The sequence below is a fragment of the Labrus bergylta genome, chromosome 3, assembly GCF_963930695.1.
Source record: "Labrus bergylta chromosome 3, fLabBer1.1, whole genome shotgun sequence".
NCBI lineage: Eukaryota > Metazoa > Chordata > Actinopteri > Labriformes > Labridae > Labrus > Labrus bergylta.
Genome location: NC_089197.1, coordinates 18,461,991 through 18,485,054, shown reverse-complemented (window position 1 = coordinate 18,485,054; position 23,064 = coordinate 18,461,991). Strand labels below are relative to the sequence as shown.

Genomic DNA, 23,064 nt, shown 5'->3' with positions numbered 1-23,064 from the left:
CATTTCCATATTCTAGGTTCACAATATTTAAGTGAAGTTATTCACAGTTTTCCATTCCAGCCCACTTCTCTACACTTTCCAAGTTTATACATTGTCCCTAATTAACCTGAGCCACAGCCTCGCTTTACAACTTCCTCTTGTTGATGAACCTGCTTCACTACCAGCTTCCTCCAATCTCTGGAACCTGCAAAATACCTACAAATGATGAATGTCTAAGTCTAGAGCTGCCTCTACTTCCTGTGCTGCTTGCCTAGGGTTGCCCATTTCCTCCCTCGAGTTAGATTTGGGACCACGTTACTAATTAAGTCTTTACTTCCTAATAGCAACAGCTCTGTCATAACCTTTGCACACTCAAACTCATCTTTACAAATATTTATTGGTAGCAGGAGTATCCCATTACCGCACAATGCAACACTACTAAGACAACCAGTCACTCATAACCATTTCCTTATAAATGAATTAACTAACCTCAAGCATTTCCACCTTTGATATTGGCACTTCATAGAAACCCAGAAACTTTTGTGCTCTGTGGAGTTGCAATATGTGAGGCTGAGCTTTTGTCCACAGTGACTCCACAGGTGGACACCACAAGCCAGCCACATAACCGCTGACCACAGCTACTGTTCATGGAAACACTATAAACTTTTTTTTTTTATAGCTACCTCTCAAGCAGGGTAGGTTTAATACAACAAATATTTTCAGTGAAGCGTAACTCCTTTTTTTTTTTACATCTCAAACCGTAAATTTCTTTGACATGGACTAGCTGTTACAACACAGCCTCTTACATAATCTCTAACATGCTAATGGAATTGAATAACATTGTATTCATAAATTAGGTTAGTCTATAAATAAACAAGTGGAAACTACTCTCCAAAGAAAGATTTATCTGATTATGCTCTAAAAACACAGGGCACTTAAGAGTACAAAGAACTGAATAGAAACTCCTCTAGTAACCCGGTGCCATCATAAGCCTTGGATTAGAGGGTGTATCTAGTTCCCGCCAGGAAAATTAGATCAGTGACCTGCAGAGCGGAATCACGGTCTGCAGTCAAAAAGCCACTAATGATGGCCTGTGATGTTTGGCCGGCCTTTTATACAAAGTGTATTGTTTATCATTTCCTAAGAAGTCTGAGGCATCAGATACGTATTTGTGTGTGTGTGTGTGTGTGTGTGTGTGTGTGTGTGTGTGTGTGTGTGTGTGTGTCTTTGTTACTCTTACCTCATGTTGGGAGAACACCGGTGGGTTGTTGTTCTCATCCTGCACCGTCACAACCACAGTGCAGGAGCTGTTAAGACCTTCAAAGGACACCGTCACTGTTAATGACTCAGGTTCAGACCGTCACATGGATAAATAATGCTGAAGGAACAAGAAGTACCTCATCTTGCTTCCATAACACCCTGAACCGTGAGTCACAGAGACCACATCATCTGTCACCTCTAAGGCAAACATATACATCCACCCAAACTATGGTGTCAGCACATATACTGACAAATAAGCTCACATTGCTTAGGTCAAGTCTTATCAAATCTGAAATGTTTAAAGTAAATCAATTTAATTCTTATGTAGTCTAAAGGCCGATCTAGGGACGGGCATTGAAAATAAGCTTAGACTAGAAATTAGTAGAAACAAGTAAAATAAAAGATAATTCTGTGGCACAATGCTTTCCTTATTCTTAATAAGGATCATATTAACTATAGGGTCTTAGCAACAACTCTCAGCATTTTTACAAATTTTTGTTTACTGACTGACAATGAATGAACATGAATGGCCATTTAGTCAAAGCCCTTACCAGTTGAATAAATGTCAGATTTGAGAGATTTTCAAATTCAGTTCTTAATTTGTTTTTGGCCGGCAAATATGATTTCTCTTATTTGTGTCAGCCTCAAAGAGGAGACAGGGGAGCCACAGTAGCAGTATCAGTCCACAGAAGGACTAAATACATCTAAGTAAAGACAGAGGAAGCAGACAAATAAAGTCGATAAAATTAAGTTACTCAACCTTTTTTTGTTTTGTGTTTATAGATATACTCGTTGATTTGTGTTGGTTCTAGCAACATAGCAGGAATTTAGTTTTTCATCATTATTTCCCACATAAGCACCACTACAACAACAATTTCATCATATCATTGATAAAACCTCTAAAAATCCAAATAAGGACCATGTTACAGTACAAATTATCATCAAATAGTGACCTGAAATCTAATTTGTGGCAGTGTAGACATCTAGATGTGCAAGTATCTCAACTCTAAGTAAAGCTTTTGATCTTATCATTTACCTTTATAATGTTAAAGCCTATTATAGATAACGTACTGTTTGAAGGTGAGCTTCATTTTAAGAAGAAATATCAAGAACCAATCTAGTTTATTCTTCCAAACATAATTTCCTACCACTGCAACAGGACAAACCAGAAAATAAAACTGAAGAAGTATTCATGTCTTTTTGATAGACCAAATTAGGTTGCAGAAGAGAAAAATCTGAAAATACAGAAGGCTATAATTGTCATCTAGCCAGACTCACCCTTAGCATCTTCAGCAGTGATGGTGAGTGTGTACTGAGGTGCTGTGCCCTCCATACTGTCTGCTTGGACCGAGATCACCCCTGAGTCACGATCCACTCGGAAGAGGGCTCGAGGACTCTCTGGGATTTGTCCAACTAACCGGTAGAAGATGCGCACGTTGTCTGTCTTTGGATCGTCATTATCGGCCGCCTGGACTGTCAGGATTTCTGTCCCTGTGGAGAGATAAACCAGTGAAGAACAATAAAAGAACAGAGTTCCAATTTACGGTCATAAGATCTCTTAAGAAACAACCTCAACAATAACGTTTTGTCAGGCACATTTTTATTTTCTTTGTTTTCTTATATTTTCTTTTTTTTCAGTAACTACTTAACACCTAAAACTGGTTTTCAGACTTGCATTTGTACAGAGAAGAGCCTTGAATTTTGGGATATTTCTCTGTTATAAGTAACAGTCACAAAGCTTATTGAATGTGAAAGGAAGAAAGAAGGGTTCAACAATTGCTTTCTAATTTAATCCTCATCCAGTCATTCCATTTAGATTAACAGATTGTGCAGACTAATTCATTTCCCAGAATCAGCCTTTTCAAATCATCTGCAAAAAAAAAAAAAAAAAAAAGCTTTCATGCCAGGAGCTGATGATGTCAGAACACACTGTGTGCTTTTATGAGCACAGGTAGCCGTGACTGTGCTTTCCCCGTGTATCCTGGCAAAAATCCCAGCTTGCTTTCAAAAAAAATAACGGGCACTCTCTGCCTTTTCATCACTGCACAGTGTACACAAGCCAACGTTTCCTCCGCCTTGTTGTGAGACCATTTTCTTCCAGTAAGTTGAAGCTGTGCCAAAGGTTTAGTAAAAGGTCTCGTGTATCTGTTTCTGGATGTCATGATAGATGCTTAAAAATAAATGAAGTGTTCTATACATTTGGCCATAATTTCAATTCGAAGCCGTGTGTGCTATTTATAGCATTCTGTCTTTTTTCCATATTTTGAAGTAGCAAAGGAAAAAAAGAAACATATTTTTTCCCCCTTCTTCCAAATATTGATTAAGTCTGTTAGACTAATATGTGAACAAAGGTAGTAAGAGCTTCAGATAAGTTAGTTACCTCGAGCAGCCAGCTCCTTGACCACAGTGTGATACTGTGCCTGTGGAAAGGTGGGTCTGTTATCATTGGCGTCGCCCACCATCACCCTCAACTCCACAGGCTTCGCAATCTCTCTGCCATCTGGACGCTCGACCACAATACTGATCTGGAACTGCCACCACGAAGACAGAAACATTGTGTTGGCCTCCAGAATATTCAAGAATACAGAATTAAACATGTCTGGTTGGGCAGTTCTATAATCCTGCATTCATGGATCCTGTAAAATATTTTAAAAAATCAATGAAAAGGATCAACTGGGTCTGCAATAGACTTGAAGACTGGTAACCAGAGCAGAGTAATTTCCTACCCGGTGTGTGATAGTATAGGACTCTGCAATTAGGGTTAGTGTGGTAAACAAAGTGGGTGGATGAAAGTGAATCTTTGTTCATCATTCTGCAGGCTCAACACTGTTGCTGTAGTAAACACTACCAGTCAGACACGAGTGTTGGTGCTGTATGAAGAAAGAAGACATTCAGCATTTAGCTGCTCTTCTAAAGGTCCAAAGATGATGAATCATTTCAGGGTTGATGTTGAGTGTGCATCTACAACAGTTTGATCAAAAGCGGTAGCTAGAAGCTCATGTCTGATTTCCCTTTCTGTCTTTTTTGTGCCGGTATACTTTTATTTATGTTATGTACCTTTTAAAAACTACTGGTGCATTTCAATGTTCAAGGTGAAGAAGATGAAATAGAACATTAGAATATAGAATCTAGAGGGTACCCTATCATGTCTCTCAATAACTCAAGACTACGCTAAAACCATAAAAAGTCAGGTGTACATTTAAAAGTAACTACAGAAGGCATAAACTGTAAAAAGCATGTAATCACATATACTGATGCAGCCCTCAGTCTCTTTGTGTTTTCCGTTGAAAGCTCTCAGGCGCTTTAGTTATATGTAAAAGTAAAATGCAAACAAATGATAATTTCTCTGTTATCATAAATAATGACTCTTCTCTAGATCATGAAGAAAGCGTGTGCTTCAGAATCCCTCTCATGTTGACATAACCCACGGGAAAATATGTTCAACGGACATTCTGTCAATGTGCTTTTCCTCTTTTGAGTTGTTTCCTTAATTACTTAAATCAATTGTGCCCGGTGCTCAGCCTGCTAACAGCAATGCGTACAGTGCAAGGTCCTTTCAAAACATTAACAAAACATACACAACATACCCTTAGTTATCAACTGCAAAAATACAATATTAAAGTAAAAGAAATACACAGAAAATAAGTGAGAACAAAATGATAGCAAGATATGTTGCATATTCACATGTTTCATCAATTCATTCACTGTCCCTTTCTAATATGTATTTAGTGAAAATAGAAAAAAAAAGGCCTCTCAAATCAGAGCAACCTTGATATAATGATTTCAATAACTGCACTCATTCATCATGTGAAACAGACATAATAACAAATAATAAAAATTAAGGCTTCTATCCGACATTTAAGAACACCTAAGAACCCAGAGCCTCGATATTTAAATAACCATAAACAGACATTTATCGTTAGGTGCTTAAGGGTTTTAGCCTGCAGTTATACAGACCTGGTCTTGTGTCTCTCTGTCCAGAGGCGCATTGAGATAAATGACTCCTTCTCTGCTAATTGTGAAGAGCATCTCAGGAAACTCCCCCTCCAGACTGTATTCGACCTGACTCCCACTCCATTTGACCTACAGAAAACACACAGAATAAACACAAACTCGAATATGTGTAAACTGAAACATTCTGACGCCCCTTGCACCATGTGTTGAAGTACAATAAAACGTATAACACGGCATAAACATAGACACTATTTAGCTGGGCCTGCATGATGTAAAAGCCCAAAGCTTCATTCCATTTATTTCCAGGATAAGGAGCCAACCAAATGCACTGACATTGATGTGGAACAGAGAGCACAGCCAAAAGTAACTCAGCAGGCTGAAGGGGATTTTCCACTCTGCTTTACAGCCCTTGACAGAGGGCTGTGCAGTGGGGCTGAAAGGGCCCTCATAGTCATCAAACAGCACCCAACAAGGAGAGGGGCCCTGCCGCAGTACAGCTGATGTTCACTCAGGGCATGTGTATCTCCTCAACTCACTGTCACACACTCCTCCCTTGTTTTGGAGATGGCTCCCCAAACACTACACTTTTGTATAAACAGAGTGGTTTCACACAGCTGGCTGCCTCTCGGTGTTATGGTAAGAACTTTAAAGAGATATGTTTTTTTTTTTAAACGGATTAATGTCCACCGGCTGTTTTAACGTTCTATTCAAAACATCTATGAAGTCATCTGTTTTGCCCCGTCTGTGCTTGAGTTAGCAGAGTACATTCTGTCTCTAATATTTGCTTGGGGTTTTAACCTACGTGAAGACAACGTCTGTGTGTGCTTTTCTCACAGACACGGCCAAAGACCCGATGTTGGTGTCCAAGTCTGTGATGTCACATTACATTAAGGTCTTGTGGAAACACAAGAGGCACGACTTGTAAACAAACAGCGGGAGCTCCACATACACACAGTCTCCAAAATGCTCATAAACCCTCTCACAGGGATCCCATCCCACCCCATGTAACAGCTTTACTACAGTTATCTACTACTGTCATCACACCTTGAAGTGGCAATGTGGCTTGGGCTCAATAAGTCGCAAATTCTGAGCTGCCACAATATGATTTTTTTCAAATACCCTGTAAAGTCTGGAAGTCAGTAAAGAGAGACAGAATGAAAGAAGTGTGTTCTTTGAGATTTAAAACCAGCAAGACCTGCAAAGACTAAAAGGGGTTTTAGCACCTGCCATTTTTGCCTTACAGAGATCAAGTGCTCTTTGAAGTATTTTAATGTTTGCTGACAGCCTGGCCTTGAAATCAGATATATTTCATTAAATTTGAATATCAGGTCCAGAGATATGTGATTCATGGGAGCATCATGCCCCTAACCCCCTTCCTGCTGCAGCTGTGAGTACACGCGTGTGTGCACAAAAGAGCCTCTGCGTATTCATAGGCACGCTGTCAGAGCAGAAAGAGAGATGTCAAAGGGTTTATGTCCTGTTGGAAACAAACACAACTCCATCGCTTCTGATTTTGCCAAAACAGTAACATGGGTAAGAAAATAGACCCTCTAACTATTCCAAAAAAGAGTTTGTCTGTCTGTCTAGTCTGCTATCGATTAATTAGCTTGCCATTATTGTGGGATCACATGGCATGCTTTTATGCGCTCCATTCAGACAGATTGACTGATGATGGCGAGAGAGAGCGAGAGGGAGAGCGAGAGAGAGAGAGAGAGAGAGAAACAGCTGCACATGATGATGAAAGAGAGTAAAAAGAGAGAGGGATCATCAGTAACTGCAGATTATTCTTTAAGATATCTGAAAATGTGTGTGATTGTTGGAAAACATTTTGTAATATAACAATAAACTAATGGTAAGATAAATGCATTGAACTTTTTATCCAACTATAATCATTATCCGTTTGATAATAACTAGTGTGCATCATATCTGAAGTAGACATCTCAGATTTTCAGGGATTAGAATGTTTTGGAATTTCTATAAGGTGGAAAGTGTGCATAAAAAAACAAGTCCTATCAAAACAGAGGTGGAGTATCTAAAAATTCCATCTTCAAAAGGCATCAAAGTCTTCACAACCCACCACATTGTAGTTCACTGGATTTTATGATCAGATCAATAAATTGTATGATAAGGATGGAGAGAAAGAGAGAGATAGTGTGTGAGAGAGAGAGAGAGAGAGAGAGAGAGAGAGAGAGAGAGAGAGAGCAACAGTTGATAAGAGGAGAACTGAAAATGTGTTTTTTAAGTGTCAAAGAGTGAATATATTCTATTAATATAATACACAAAACTAGTCATTCCAGGTGTTCATTTGTTCATTTGGGCCCCTGCCCCTCTAAAAATGTCTTAGCTCCTGGTCTCTGTTAACTCCTGCAGAATGCTTTCCTCTTTCAAAGCTAGCATCACAACTTGCAAACCTAATCTAAACACCTAAACACCAAGTCTAGACAACAGTGTCTGACCAACTTAAACACTCTTTATGATCATCATCATGAGCATCCCCTACATACATGTAACTGACTTTTTGACTTTTTAACGTTTTAAATCAACATCTCTTAGTTTCAATTCAGGTAAATGCTAGTTTGTAGGCAGCACCTATGCTGACCAGCCTTAAGGCCCCAGAAAAAAAAACATGTTAGCCGAGCTTACTCATCCCTTTTGTATGTTTGTGGCACGAGGCGGTCTCTGCCTGGAAGTTGTGTAAAACAAAAAGTGATAAATCAACAAACAAAAGAACCAATCACTATGAGCAACCTCTTTACATGACACACAGCCTGTGATTAATTCTCAACAAAGAAATTGGATCATGGCAGCTAAATGTTGTTTGTGTTATTCACGCCAATATAAGATCATCTCTGATGACTAGTGTGTGGAGCCACATCGATATGTCATTTGTAATACTGACCACTGCTTACAAGGTCATGACGAAGGTCTAATGTAGCTCAAACTCATTCTGCAACAAATAATTACATTTTGTTTGACATTAAGAACTGATGATTCAATGCAGTTTAGAGCCTTGATGCATTCATTCAAAGGCTCTCAGGCTTCTCTCTCACCCCAAAGTCTCAAGATTGCATCGCTGAGCTCACAAGTAGTTTTGCTGATTGCATTACATAATCAAAGTTTTAGTCAGGCAATCACACATGTACAATAGATAACAGATTGAAATTAACCTCCGTAGGCCACATGATGTCAGCGTTCCGATAACAAATGCCTGGATTTCATTTATGAAATTAAGATCTAGAGCTCGTTTTGATCCGATTGCAGAATCAGTCAAATTGATCACAACATAATTTTACTAAGTTTTATAACACAGAGAAGACAGATGGCAGAAATGCACCAAGAAGCAGATTGGTTTCAGCTTCTGCCAAAAGACTGTCACATCATGGACGATGTCATCACTGGCAGAACACAATATTTTTTTTTTACAGATGAGTGGATGTGGACATGACTGCTCCATTTATCTGAGATAGTATGGGAGGTGGGATAAAGAGTGGGCGCCTGAACATGAATATCTCTGTATGTGTCATAACAGTGGTTAGTCCCACCGCCTTCTGAGCAAAGCAGTAAACTACTCAGTGTAGGCGATAGGAGGCTTCCCCCAAGTACACCTCCAAGTCCACTCTGTCCAGTTTTGTGTGATTTCAATTCTGAATAGGGACAAACGTTATATACATATAAACATGTATATATACGTATATATACACATGTAAGTATATATATAGCTAAAAAGGTTGATGTTCAGTGAGGGAACAATGGAGGAATAATTTCTCACTCTCTTCACACATTTTTCATTAAGAAAATTAGAGCAGATACACTGAGGCAATCTGCCCAGCAAATTTATTTCACATAACCTCAATTACATATACATGCACAGATGCTATTTGTTTCTATTACAATCATTAATATGAATTACCCTTTCAAGGGCACCAGGCTGTGTATTAAGGATTTGGTATTGAGCATTAATCCTAGGAAAAAGTGGCCTTTAAAAGATGACAGAAAAAAGTGTGCCTACACTTGTGAGTCCACACGTTTTCAGTGGGTGGACGGGGCTGTTCGGGAAGGAGAGATGAGAGGCTGAGGGCGAGTGTGGGGGAGCTGGGAGAAATCAGGAGGAGGGGGAAGCATTGTGATGTACCTAGGCTGCAGTGACTCTCAGAACCTGAACAATGTATTCAATATAGCAGCAGAATCTGCTTTACAGACAAGTGTCTTTGTCTCTGTAGTTCTCAGTACTGAATTAATAAAGTTTATATTTTTGCAAAGCGGGCATACATTTGTAAAATGTACTCACTAAAGAATAAGCAACAGTGCTAGGTAATATTTTCCATGTGTTACAAAACCTCTGAGGGATTGAGAGTTATTTATAGACATGTAGCTGATATGGCTAAAATTATAACAACCTATAGGTTAGACAGTACTGAGGAAAGACACAGTGATACGTCATGGAACCCTGAGGGGAACATTTTAGACTGGATCTACAAAATGATACTGCAACAATGCAAGTCAGTGAAGTTCACTCCAAAAAGTACAGTGAATGATGATCCAACACTTTCAGGTTAAAAAGGTTGCGGTCAGGTCATGATGAAATAGCTGCTCACTCTGCATGTTTATATATGGGGGCGATCATGGATTTATATTGGATACCGGATGTCCAGCTTTAGATGTTACATTTGTATAAATGCTCAATAAATCAGCACAGTTAGTGTTGCTGCTGAGTTATTCAGTTCCAAAATAGATTTTCAACTAAGTGATGGCATGTAGAGATGCAAAAAGGATTCATTTTGTTATCAACACATGCAGGAAATACTTTTTCAAATAAACCAGTCTGGTGTGTTCATCACACGTTTCCACAGTTCACAAGGATTTCTTTGTCTCCTTAAGATAATAGTAAAACATACAAAAGCAGTAGATCCTCTAACCTCCTAATCTTAACCCGGAGAACATTTGCTTGAAGAAGCTAGGTACGTTATTGATTATATTTCATTCTGATGGATGAATTAATAATAATTATGTCCAATATTTTCTCAGTGTGACATAAAGTAGGAAAATATTCATTCTATGTTTTACAAAATGACTTAAATTTGTAATTTGCATTCAACCTGCCAGGTTTGTTTTCTATCACTCAGAGTGGTGTTGGTAGTAGTGGTTGTGGTTGGTCGGAAGGTGAGCGGGTGATCATAGGAGTTGAAGTGACTCAGTCAGGAGGTAGCCTGAAAGGATCCATGGCATTTGAACAGCATTAATAATTCAGTATTTGGTCACTTAGAACAACCCTAGAGGCCCTAAAAACAGCAACTGGTAACATGATGCCACTTTACACTTTCCAGCCTATTGACAGTTTATTTTATTGTAATATGATAGTTGACGACTGTAACTGCATAAACCATAAAACCAGCACTTACCCTGAGTTGTTTGCTTGATAGATGTTAAAAATCCAATCAGTAAAAGTGGTTTCAAAGCAGATGGGTAAAAACACTCTGCATGCTGAAGTGACTGATTGGTTGGTGTTGAAGTGTTTCAGAGTGTTGAGGGATTCGCTGCCTCACCTGTGAGATGGGGATGGGGTAAGGGCCTGGGAGGTTCTCCTGAAGTCTCACAGGGTCGGGGGATGCCCAGGTGTTTCCTGTCACCTCAACAGTAACGATGCCAGTGGTAAAGAAAGCGTTCGCCTTGCCCGCCATGTCCTTCACCATCACTGAGAGTTTGTAACGGCCGCACATCTCAGGGTCTAGAGTCGAGGCTCCTGGAGATCACAGACGGACTGATGTTACAAGAAAATCTTATTTACATTTCATTCTATCTTTAACTTTTATTTAAGAAGTAAGCTATTTTAAATTGACAACTTTTGTGCTTTTGTAGTCTTCTGACTACTCAAAGTGCTTTTACACCGCAGGTCACTCCTACCCATTTACACCCATTCACACACTGATGACAGAGGTTGCTATGTAGTGAGACCATCAGAAGTAACTTATCCCATTTACACACATTCATACCCGACCCTGAAGCAGCGAGAGCAACTTGGGGTTAAGCGTCTTGCCCAAGGACACATTGGACATGTGTCTTCAGCAGCTGGAGCTGGAGATCGAACCCCCAACCTTCCAATCTAGGGACTAGCAACCGAGCCACAGTCGCCCTAATGTCTGTTGCATCATTCCAGAGTGAATGACAAACAAATAATGTGGAGGAAAATAACCAATTAAAGGAGATATATAAAAATGGTAACTTGAACATGTCTCTAATTTTGTAGCCATGCAAATGCTGCATTTATCACCTGATTTTCAGTTTTCTAACCAGAATGGATGAAACCAAAAACACAAACAGTCCACTAGAAAGGTAATCATAACCTTTATTTATACCATGCCTGAAAGAAAGTGGAAAATCAAGGAGGTAATTGGCAATTTGGGAAAAAACCCATCTTGGTTGAAAGCAGCAGTGGCAGTGCAGACGCGAGAGACTGGAGAGCGTGAAAGTCATCTGGCTCCTGCTGAGCGGAAACAAAGGGCAATACCAACGCTACAGAAATAGAAGCAGCATACAGGACTTTACTGCATCCAGAGTGTGTATTTGTGTGTATGGTGTACTCTGTTAGCATATCTGTTTGGATAATAGAAGGGCTTATGGCCAACTGCACCCCTTTTCTGACCATTTTAAGCACTTTTGTTGTATTTAAAGGGGACATATTATGAAAAATCCACTTTTACAGGATTTCTGAACATATATTTGGGTAACCTGAGTGTCTACCGACCCACAACATGTGAAATAAACCCACCCACCCTTTTTTTGTGGTCTGCATAAGTCTTACAACACAGAGAAAAATGCTCCATTTCAAATTTGTTCTCCTTGTGACGTCACAATGGAATTCTGGTAAAAAAAAATACCTTCCCCTCCCCTGGTATCTCCACCCATGGACTCCACTAGAGCAAAACTTTTGTGCAGGTCCACCATTTTAATTCTCGCTAGCGAAGGAGTGATGTCTACCGGGATAACTAAGGAGGGAGCTCATTGCATTTAAAGAGACACACACACCAAAACGGAGCGTTCTGACAGAGCTGGTTTATACAGGGTCACAAACCTCCTCTGACGCTAGATTCATGTTATATTTTGACCAAAGCACAGCACAGATGTTTCATTTAGACCACAGGGATATGTTTTAAAAGGGGGATAATATGTCCTCTTTGACATACAGTGGGGCGTAATTTGATGCCATTCTCACTCATGTTTGGATTTTAAAAGATGTATAATGAAGAAGCCATTTTCACAGTGTTTGAAATGTTCAGAAATGTTTAAAAAAGTTACTATAAACTTCTACAAACATGTTTGTGATACTTCTGTGCAGCAATTTCTTGTTATGGACTGGCTTTTATCACTTTATCTGCAAGATGCTAATGGGCTGTATTTATTATTTTTGCAATGTTTGTAAAAACTAATGGGAAATAATAGCAAGACTAATGGTTCCATAAATACAAAGCTTGTTCAAACATGCAACAAAAGACTAAGAAATACTTCTTGAGTATACAAACAAAAAGACAGACTGTTTGGTCTTTTAACAAAGGTCATGAGGCTAACCCTTAACCATGAAGAAACCTCCTTTGGGGAGAAACAGAGTATCATGTTAACTCTCCCAGCAGTCACTATTTGGGACTGACCTTCCTCAGTGAGGGAAACCTCTCCAGTGATTGAGTTGATGAAGAACATTTGACTAGAGGGGATCCTGGGCGTCTGTTCCATGAGAGTGAAGCGCAGCTCAGCGTGGGCAGTGTTACGGTCATCACGATCCAGAGCCTCCACCTGCATGAATGGGATCCCTGAGAGACACAGGTGGTGCAAAGTCAAAAATGTCAACTACTGAAAAAAAAAGACCAGCGGGCTTTTATGACTAATGTACCAAGTATTTTTTTTAATTTTTTGGGGCTTTGTATGCCTTTATTTAGAGACAGGACAGTGGATAGAGCCAGAAATCAGGGGGGGAGAGAGTGGGGCATGACACACGGGAAAGTAGCCTCAGGTTGGATTCGAACCCGGGCTGCCCGCTTGGAGGACCACAGCCTCAGCACATGGCGTGCGTGCACTAACCACAATGCTACCAGTGTCCCCCAAGTCATTTGTGAATCAATGTCTTAAATTATCCATCACAAAGTAATTTAGTTGTTGTGTAATGTTCTCAATCTTTGAGTGAGATGATATTTCTCTTAACAAAACAAAATCACAACTAGAACGAGCCAAAATGAATTTTAATTTCATGCTTTACTTGCAGTGGTTTCTTTTTTATCTCTTCCAAAAACATCTATATTTTAAAATAAAATTTTAAAAAGTGAGTTTTGTGTGCCAGTGTGCTTGCACAGCCATGCGACAGTCTACAGAAGTCTTGGAAGTGTTATCATAAGGTAACTGGATGCTACATTATTCATTTCATTTAAAGTCAGGATAAGGGTTGTTGCAGTTTCCACGGATACATTAGAGATGGTTTTGGCAAATTGAATGATTTTTTAATAAACCTCGGAGCAAGGCTGACAATTTTGAACCAGACTGAAAAATGTTATTCAGCAAAGTCACATAACGGCTCAAGGTTCTCATACCTTTGAGAAGCCCCAGCTGCACGCTGCCTCTCATGCTCATCTCTATGAAAGTGGGTACGTTGTCGTTCTTGTCAATGACACACACTTCGACCGTGAAGCTCTGACGGTGCACCGATGTTCTGAAAGACACCTGCAGTACACACAAAACACACTGTGTAAGTGTCTATAAATAACACGCTCTGCATGCAACCTTCTCATGAGACTGTAATGACCATCTAAACGAGTGATTCATTCTTCATAAATTATAGAACATAGGACCATGAATCTAGTATGATGAACAAGTGAGGATATATGAAGCCTAATGTGTTTTGCAAATTTTCTCTACATGTGTTTGTGATATTTGTTCATTAGGAAAGTTGTTTATTAGAATTTGTTATTACTACAATAACATGACGTGCCACCATGAAAATTGTTACCTGCAGGGAGTAGGACGGTTGTTTTTCTCTGTCCAATGGTTTCAGAGCATACAGAAACTGAGCATCAACTCCAAATATCCCCTCGTCATCCCCTGTTACCACTAGATCACTGTAATTACTCGGCAGGCCGTGAAGCTAAAAACAACAGAAGAAAATACATAAAACATCAGTTAGTGTTCCTGTTTAAAAAGCCAGCTTTCAAACAAACAATATAGAGTGGGAGGACTGTAGCAGCATGGCAGTCATTGCTGCCATCTGTGATATGTTTTTAACCTGTATTTAACCAGGAAGTCCAGTTCAGATTCACTTTAACCACTTAAATATGTAACCAACAGCAGCAGATAAAGAATTATGTCACAGAGGGAGGTGAGACACTCATATTGTTTTTGGCAACAATTGCTCCCAGACTGACAATACAATCAAAACGGTGTCTCATAAGACCTATTTAGTTGCATTCTGTTGAAAAGTCAGATGTTTGGGTTAAAATGAAACTGTATAGTGTTGACATCATGTTGACTGCAACTATACTAGCAGCAGCTGTTCTTTACTTGACCTACATGCCTTAAGGAATAAGGAAAGATCTATAACAACATTGACTTAGTCCACAGAATAACTATTTGACATGTTGTCAAGGCTACATAGCCTGTTCCTCTGGGCAACCCAGAGAACAAAAACCTATTGTTTTCAAAAAGCTATTAAAAAAACATCAGGGAGCAATACTGTTGACATGTTTTGTAATTGAACATGGCCACTTAATTTAGATCCAGTTTAACATCCACCACTGTGCTGTTTAAAGGTTGAGCTGCTATGTATTACCATATATGTTTTTAACCATGTAGGAGCAAAAATACATCCAAAATCTGTCTTTTGTATATTTTAATCATGATCATATCATGTCAAGTTCATGAAATCCTCCCATAAATGTACAATATCTTCCCAAGTATAGCAGCAATTAGCTATTCATTAGCATGCTAGCTATATACAGCGTGGTATCTGTATGCCTCTTTCTGGTGTTTACAACCTCAAATCTTGTTGCATTCTACCCCCCCCCCCCCCCCCCCCCCTCAAAAACGCCCTACAGGCAACAACTTCTTCACTTTGAGGAAATTGTTATCTGTGACAGCTCCAGAGTATGCACAAGGCATTTCACAGTGGACTGCTTCAGCAACTGGAGCATACAATGGGCTTAGCCTCTCCCGTTCTGACAGCGAGACAACTTTGTTATGATGTGCCTACTTTAAAAGTGTACAAATTAAATTCCTCCCCTGTTGTGTCCTACATCTCTTTGAAGGCAGAAAAAAGTATAGTCTTGAAATACTGTTTCAGATACTTTAAGTAGCTTACTTGCCTGCACACTTAATATGTGCTAACGCGCTAAAACTACAATGGGCAGCTGATGTAGGATTTACTGAAATGTTTAAAAGTTTAACTTTATATTTGTGACCATTGTTATTTTTTTTGGCTAGGTGATGAGCCACAGACAGAGTGGGGGAGTTGAAAAGTATCAAGAGATGGACAAACACACTTACTCATGTTGATCTTAAGCTAGTTATAAAATAATGAAATTCTCCTCAAAAAAAAAAAAAAATTTCCAGCATCTGCAATTAGACATGACTGATGACCAAATTAGTGTCATTATAATCCCTCACAGTGTAATACCTTGCAGAAAGGCTGGGGTTACACAAGTACACAATGTCAAAATGTGAATGAGGGATATTTTAGAGAAAGGTATCCCATGATGCAAATGTCTTCATTAAGACGATATTTGCATCTTTGGGTTGACCATTCACAGTACGCCTACAAGATAAGTAAAAACTTCTTCGTAACAGACAAGTGCAGCCTTCTCTGATGAGCACACTATCATGAAGAGCTTTTACCTTGAACGAATTTCGTTCCTGCAATTATTATGTCCTTTCTATTCAAACACAAAGTGCACTTATTATCTAACTCCCCCATTCTGTCCATTACCATGCTATTTCAAGAGTGTTAATGACACTCAGTCCGATGCAAAGACTGAAAATATGACTATGTGCCATAAAAGATGTGATGACATCACAATACAGCCAATCACAGTGCCCGATCCTCATACTGTTGCACAATCCAGTGGATATCTGAGTGACATATATGAACAAAGCACCCCACCCGCCACCCGTTTGGAGGGAGTGCAGAGGCTGGGTCTGATGCCTGAGAAGAATTGTGAACAAGCCAATTATAGTCTAGTGATGACGGCAGCATGCTCATACATCTTCAGCTTTAAGTGCAGATGGGAAAGAAACAAGAGACCTTAATTTTATGTCCTTAGAGCAAAGATGATACCTTTTTTTTTTTTACTCATCACTGAAAGTTCAACATGCTGAAAAGCTTGCAGATGTTTTCATACAACAGGTATGAAGACATTTTGAATACAACATAAAATAACAAAAAAAATGCTCTTTATAATATTAATGTTTGCAGGATTTCCAGTCAGATGTATGTGCACCCAACATTGTTATTTGGACATGAAGGTATAAGAATCACACATCTCATCTAAGATTGCAGTTGGAGCATTTTGTTTGTAGAATTGTGTTAAACTGAAAAGCCTTACCTTGGCTAGATACCAAGGAAAAATACCATCGTAGTTTTCTGGGACACCAATTTTAACATTTGCACCAGAGCATGCAGGTGCAAACATGTAAAGTATCGCCAACTGTGGAAAAAAAGGGAAAAATCACATTTTACCTTAGTGACTTGGTCTATGCAGTATTTGTTTGTAGATGTACAATGTAGATGTTAAGAGAAATACAAAATAAATCTTACTATAGTAGCTTTGATGAGCATTGATGTAGCTTTTCTGTCAGCCATGGGTCCCTGTAATACCGAATGTGGCACATTCACAGCATTTCAGACCACATGTCCTCAGCCCAACAATCAAAACAATTTCTTCTTTGTTACTGATTCACCACCATGGAATTCTTTCATACACACAGATTTCACAGTTTTTACATGCATGTCAAACAACTGGAATTTGAATGTGTAATCGCCTTCAAAGCCGTTCAAAGCAACATCTGCAACAACTGTTGCTTTAGCAATACAAAAGAGTAACTCCAATTAAGTGTCCAAAATTAAACCACCACCTTTGAATAAACTGTCCCTTAACAACAACACATGAAGACAATAATACAAGATGGCAAAAATGCCTCAGTAGTTAGGCAGCAATACTTCTTAAACGCTACTTCCATTTCAAACAAAAGGTTTTGGATCTTACCTTCTCCAAATGAGTTGTGTGCTCCCTGTGAGAGGTGTGAGAGGAGTTTAAATTGGGTGGAAAAATTGCGTACTTGTACTCGTTGGGGGATTAATGGTTAACACCTTCAGATAAACATGCTTAACTACCTTGTTTCCTGCCTTTAAAACCAATGACCAGTGAGGTTCCATTTCACTGATACCATCAAATGAATATTCATGGCGATGTAAATTGTTAGAACAACACCTTTTTTTTGTTATTCTGCTGCATTCTGCTGAACACTTTGCTGCCGGGGAAAAAAGACAGAGAACACTTTGTGTTTTTCTTTTGGAATTTTATTGTAAAAAAGGAAATCAAAGTAAACAAAGAACTTCCAAATAATTTCAAGGTTCACAAGACTAAAATAACTTATTGCTTTACTCGTACATTCACAACCTGAATTCAGTGTTATGGATCAGCAGAGAACAACAAAAGTTTCTCTCATTTTTGATTAGTCCTCAGTAACTTGGCTGAGGCACGAACCTGCGTACCACGCTTCAAGTAATCATGACTCCAGACGACCGAGCATTGTGAAGTTTACAGCGTCTTTTAGGATAATGAGATGTATGTTGCATTCGGCATCATTCATGTTATAGTATATACATCAATCCCCTCCAATAAAGGAGCTCAACAATAACCCAACAATAGGGCAATCTTCACCACTCATTAGAAAAAACAAGCCTTTGTGGATTTCTTTTCTTACAAACTGATCATACCATGACAGCAACATGTTTAAGGCGGACAATAAAATGAAATAAAATAATGATTGCAAAGCTTCATGCAGGTAATCACCATTATAATGATAATGATATATTTCGTATTAAGTCCTCTCTTTGCTTTTGGTAGTTGTCTAAAAAATAAAAATATATTTCTGTACAGCTCTATTAGTCCTTTAGGGTTAGTGTTAAAACACACACAGCGTCTGGTCTTCAGAGGGCAAAGAAAAAAAAAGTCCATCTGTCCCAATCTGTTCCTCAGAGAACCGTTAGGTCATGGCAGGACTTTGATTTCTGCCTGAAAGCCATCTTCTTGTTCTTGCGTGCGACCATGCGGCCCAGAAACCGTTTGGCCTTCTTGCCGATGCTCTCTCTACGCCTGCAGTTGGCCATGCGTCGTGCGTTCTCCTCCTTGCTGTCTTTCCTCAAGCGGATCTGTCTGACGATGCCCTCAAATAAATCCTGCACGTTGTGATGAAGGGAGGCGGATGTCTCTATGAACTTGCAGTCGAATACAACTGCGCAGGCACTTCCTTCTACAACAAAGAACACAGAGAAGGGAAAATCAGTAAATGCAGATTAAGACCATAGCTAACACAATCAAGAAAATACTATTGTTTTAATGCATATAGTTTATTTTTCATTGTTAGCTGAATTTAGGGCCTGTCCTGATCCTGAGCATTCAAGTCAGAAATGACACCTAACCCCAACAGAGCCAGTCAAGTTGAAACAGCTCTGTCAGATTTGATGTTAAAATGGCTTGAGAATAACTTACAGGCTTCAAATTATAAATGCATGACATAGATTTACTATCTATATCTATTGCAACAACATAGGTTCAAAAGTTACTTTAACATTGTGACTTACCATCTACAGACACCTCTCTTGATCGCACCAGGTCACTCTTGTTGCCCACGAGGATTATGGGAATATTCTCTGACTGCCTAGCCCGGCGCAGCTGAATCCGCAGCTCTGATGCCTTCTCGAAGCTTGATTTGTCTGTCACTGAATACACTATGATGTAGGCGTCCCCCATCCTCATGCACTGTTCCTTCAGCCACTGGCTGTTATCCTTCAGGAGAGGCACAGATTCCAAGTTTAGCTTCATATATTGAAGATCCTATCTGTTGCTAATATATTGTACACAATTTTATGAAAATAGGTGCATACATGATAAAAATCTCACCTGTTCCCAGATGTCGTACAACACTATGGATGCCTCTTCTTCATCCACAAGAACACATCTGTCATAAGAGTTTCCTGAGGGGAAAAAATGAAATACTGTTACACACTGACAGAAAAGTGCATAGCATATTTTATCTGAATGGTGGTGTTTGTTGTCAGTTCAGTATTTTGAATTTCTCACACCGATTTCAGCACATTTTTTCTTCAGTCTACATACTGAAGCAGAGAGTTGATCACAAGCCTTTTATCAAGCCATCACTGGCCTTTTTTATTTTCCCTTCATATAATGCTACTGGATGTGTTTCTGACAGCTGTAGTACTGAGAGCAGAGCTGGTGCCTCTCTGCAGATGGAAATAGCAATAATCAATGCTTGTACACTCCTGCGTGCAAAGATAAGAACCCTGTTTGTTTTGCTATTCCATCATTTGGACTTTATAGATTGTCTAATTATCTTTTGTCCTCACAGATAAATAGAAGAGAGGACTTCTTAAGCAAGTTGGAGGTAGAAAGTGGCCAGTAAAAGTATGATGCTTGATGTTTCAAAACTGAACTTTTATCATGTAAATTGAATATCCAATCATTAATAATACAATCGCTCGTGCATTTCTTTTGATGAGTACATTAACCTTTGACATTCCTTATTATGTCATGCATCTCCATAGACAATGAATATATTGAGTGTGTGTGTGTGTGTGTGTGTGTGTGTGTGGGTTGCTAGTGTTGATGACTCATCCTCCTCGGCATCACCATTTACCTGGTTCATCGCAGTCGTGACCAGCATCCTCAACTCCTCCAAAGACACGCGCTAGGCTGGACTTGCCGACTCCGTGCTCCCCGAGGAGAACCACCTTGTACACCTGGGAGTCTGTCTCGCTGCCAGTGGAGATGACGGAGTCGGAGGAGTCGGACGCGCAGCTGCCTCGGTGCTGCTCGTTAGGGGAGTAGGACGTGCAGCGCAGGAGGTTGGATAGCTCGTCCGTTTGGCCCGTCTGTGGCATCGTGGCGCGCAGATCCCGGTCGTCCACGGGCATGCTCCTCCGGTGTAGATTCGGTAGATTCATAGGGAATGGCATGCTTCCCCTTCTCTTGTCCATGTTCCGCAATTTGTCACCTTTGTTTAAAGTCATTGTGCTTACACCGAGAATCTGTGGATAGATGGGACATGCGTAAATGTGTGATCTAATGATCAAATGCATTTAGGAAAAGGCGGTAAAGGACAGGGATGCATTAAACATTACTCCTCAAAAAGATTATAAGTCATGTTTAAGGATTAAAACCAAGGCCCACAGATGAAACGTAAAGTCATTGTTTTTTAAGGAAAAGTCGACCTGAACTGATCTGACCACAAGTTTATCAAAGAAAAGCACGAAAGTAGAGCTTAAAGAGTCTCTCAAGTATTAACCACACTTACTCGTTTCTGGGATAAAATCCAACGAAGGCAATCCAATAATCCTTAGTTTAAAGAGTTGTTGTAGCGGAAAAAGCGGTTTTGCTCGAGTCTGACCACAGTTGCTGTTCATCGTTTTTATATGAGACTGAGAGTGACGTCGGCAGGGATTCGCCCCGGAGAATCACGTCCCGGCTTTTCATAGTGGTGCGTAAGGGTAACATCACTCAGAGAAGGGGGTGTATGACTGGAAGGGCTGAGGAATCTCCCTTCCGCATCGCCAAATGGAGAGCGTACCTCTGCGGGGGCGGACAGAGATGAATCCTTGAAGAGGGAAAGCCCACTTAAAGCTAGAGGGATATAAATATTTAATATGAATTTAGGAGATATATTTAGAGGCGGTAAAAGCACATCAGTATGATGCAAGATGTTATGAATTAGGGCGTAATGCAAAGACTAGATCATGGAAGCATGATATATGATCAAAGAAAATCATTTTTGAGCTTCAATGTCAAGGTAAGACGGAGGTCATTACAATCACATGATGGAGATTTATTTTAATATAGCCATACTATATCTAACTTGAAAGAAAATGCATTAGGCCTATAACATGCAACATTTCAGTTGATGATTCTGTTGGTTACTATCACACTCATAGATATTTTTTTTAGCATTCTCGGAGAAATAAATACTCAGATTTGGAAGTGAAAATCAAACAAACATTCAAATGTCACACATTTAGTTTGCACCAATCACCTCGCTGACTGAAAAAGGAAAGGCTTCAGCCACTAAACCTTAGTTCCTGAAATTAAAGTAGCAATTCACCTGTACAATTTTAAAGTTTTCTGATCCATGAATTTGTTGTGTAATGAAACATACTTTTATCATAAAATATTAAAGACTGTACCAAATACATTTGCAGGCAAATCTCACCATGCAACCATAAATATTTCAAATAACTGCATGTCAGTCATTTACTTTTGCATTTGTTGCATTATTGTGTCTTGTTTCATTAACATAAATGTGCTTATACACAATGTAGCCCAAAGCACCCAGTACTTTATAGTACAGTGCTCTGCAGGCAGACTTAGATTTTTCAATTTGTATCAAATTCTGTAATTGACATCTTAATTGACCCATCTGTCACATAACTGCATTTTTCTTGTTATCATGTTACTTCAGCATCTTTTGCACTATTCACCACTGTACCGTTTCATATTTAGTAATTTAAATATTAGTATTTTCTTATTATGTTCATGGTTGATATTTAATGTTGTACCTGTACAGATGAGAGCACAGTTCCACCGAAGTTGTCTTGTGTGTGTAAGCATACATGGCCAATAAATCTGATTCTGATTCTGATCAAAGTATCTAGATGGTGTGTTGTTGCCCCCTTGTGGCTTCTTGTCTTACCCTACAGTTGAACCCGGTTGAACCTGATGAACAAACGTGTCCTCAACATTATGTCATTTCTGTTTTTTCTCTATGTGAACAGATAGTTGAAAAAAAAAACTGTCACCTGTACCAATGCCACACGTATTCTGATTTCTTCATAATGAGCTTATCAGCAAAACAATATTTTTTGTTGTTAATTAAATGTTGTATGTTGTGTAATTAATTGAATGTTCCTTTGTTAACTTCCTGCTTTCACCAATTATCCACATGAAATAGTGTAATTAATAATTCGGTACCCCTGAAAGTGGTTACTGCTTGCCTAAAGCTTGTATAAGATTTGGGACTAAACTCATTCAGCTAAACAAAAGATCAGATTGGGGTCAAACATTACTTAATTCCCCAACTGATATAACCTATTTTGTGGACTATTGAGTGTGGTTTTTAGATCACTGTAGGGCATTTTAATGCATGAAAGATCCCCCTTCATCTGTGTTGGCCTGACTATTTTTGATATATCGTTTGAAAAAAAAAAAGAAAATCAAATTTTATTCAATTCAATGATATTGGAGAACATACAGTAGGCCTATGTAAAGCACATCTACATAAATTGCAATAACCATGTTACAATCTGGTAAGCCCAACTTTCTGGCAGAGTAAATAAACATGTTGTAAACATTTAAAATGATGTCACCCTCTGATGGTCTTAATGATAAATACAAGTCCATGTATAGAATAAATGCAGAACAGGCGTTTTAAACACGGTAAGTTACTTTTTAAAGACAAAACTTTTTCGTTACTTCTTTAAACTGCGACCAAGAGACGTACGTTATGTGAAATGTAAAGCTAAAAGTCAACTTGAGTCCCTTCCATTGAGGATTAAACTTGCTGTACTGTACATGAAGGACACTCTATTGCTCCCTCTCATGGTTTGTGTAA

The 23,064-nt window shown here is 39.2% G+C and overlaps 2 protein-coding genes across 2 annotated transcripts in view; both read right to left on the bottom strand.

Annotated features, from left to right (window-relative positions):
• The window catches only part of cdh16 (cadherin 16, KSP-cadherin), a 31,319-nt gene extending 13,867 nt beyond the window's left edge, over positions 1-17,452 (bottom strand). The window contains exons 1-11 of the mRNA XM_020652873.3: positions 17,427-17,452; positions 16,979-17,029; positions 16,767-16,868; positions 14,183-14,317; positions 13,767-13,896; positions 12,837-12,995; positions 10,737-10,933; positions 5,197-5,322; positions 3,620-3,770; positions 2,518-2,730; positions 1,220-1,296 (exon numbers count right to left, since the gene is read on the bottom strand). Coding sequence (XP_020508529.2) covers positions 1,220-1,296; positions 2,518-2,730; positions 3,620-3,770; positions 5,197-5,322; positions 10,737-10,933; positions 12,837-12,995; positions 13,767-13,896; positions 14,183-14,317; positions 16,767-16,868; positions 16,979-17,023 — 1,335 coding nt within the window. The 5' untranslated portion in view covers positions 17,024-17,029; positions 17,427-17,452. The remainder of the gene's footprint in view (positions 1-1,219; positions 1,297-2,517; positions 2,731-3,619; positions 3,771-5,196; positions 5,323-10,736; positions 10,934-12,836; positions 12,996-13,766; positions 13,897-14,182; positions 14,318-16,766; positions 16,869-16,978; positions 17,030-17,426) is intronic.
• Positions 17,453-17,718: 266 nt separating this feature from the next.
• Positions 17,719-20,967, bottom strand: rrad (Ras-related associated with diabetes). The gene is made up of 5 exons (XM_020652872.3): positions 20,758-20,967; positions 20,101-20,491; positions 19,347-19,420; positions 19,028-19,232; positions 17,719-18,696 (listed from the first exon to the last, which is right to left on the bottom strand). The coding sequence occupies exons 2-5, from the start codon at positions 20,471-20,473 to the stop codon at positions 18,419-18,421; spliced, it is 930 nt and encodes a 309-aa protein (XP_020508528.1). The 5' UTR covers positions 20,474-20,491; positions 20,758-20,967; the 3' UTR covers positions 17,719-18,418.
• Between the last annotated feature and the right edge of the window lie 2,097 nt (positions 20,968-23,064).

Coding starts and splice junctions, on each gene's coding strand:
- rrad (XM_020652872.3), bottom strand. CDS start 20,473: ATGACTTTAAACAAAGGTGACAAATTGCGGAACATGGACAAGAGAAGG. Junction 19,233..19,346: donor TGTACGACATCTGGGAACAG/GTGAGATTTTTA, acceptor CCTCTCCTGAAG/GATAACAGCCAGTGGCTGAA. Junction 18,697..19,027: donor AAGAGAGGTGTCTGTAGATG/GTAAGTCACAAT, acceptor TCTTTGTTGTAG/AAGGAAGTGCCTGCGCAGTT.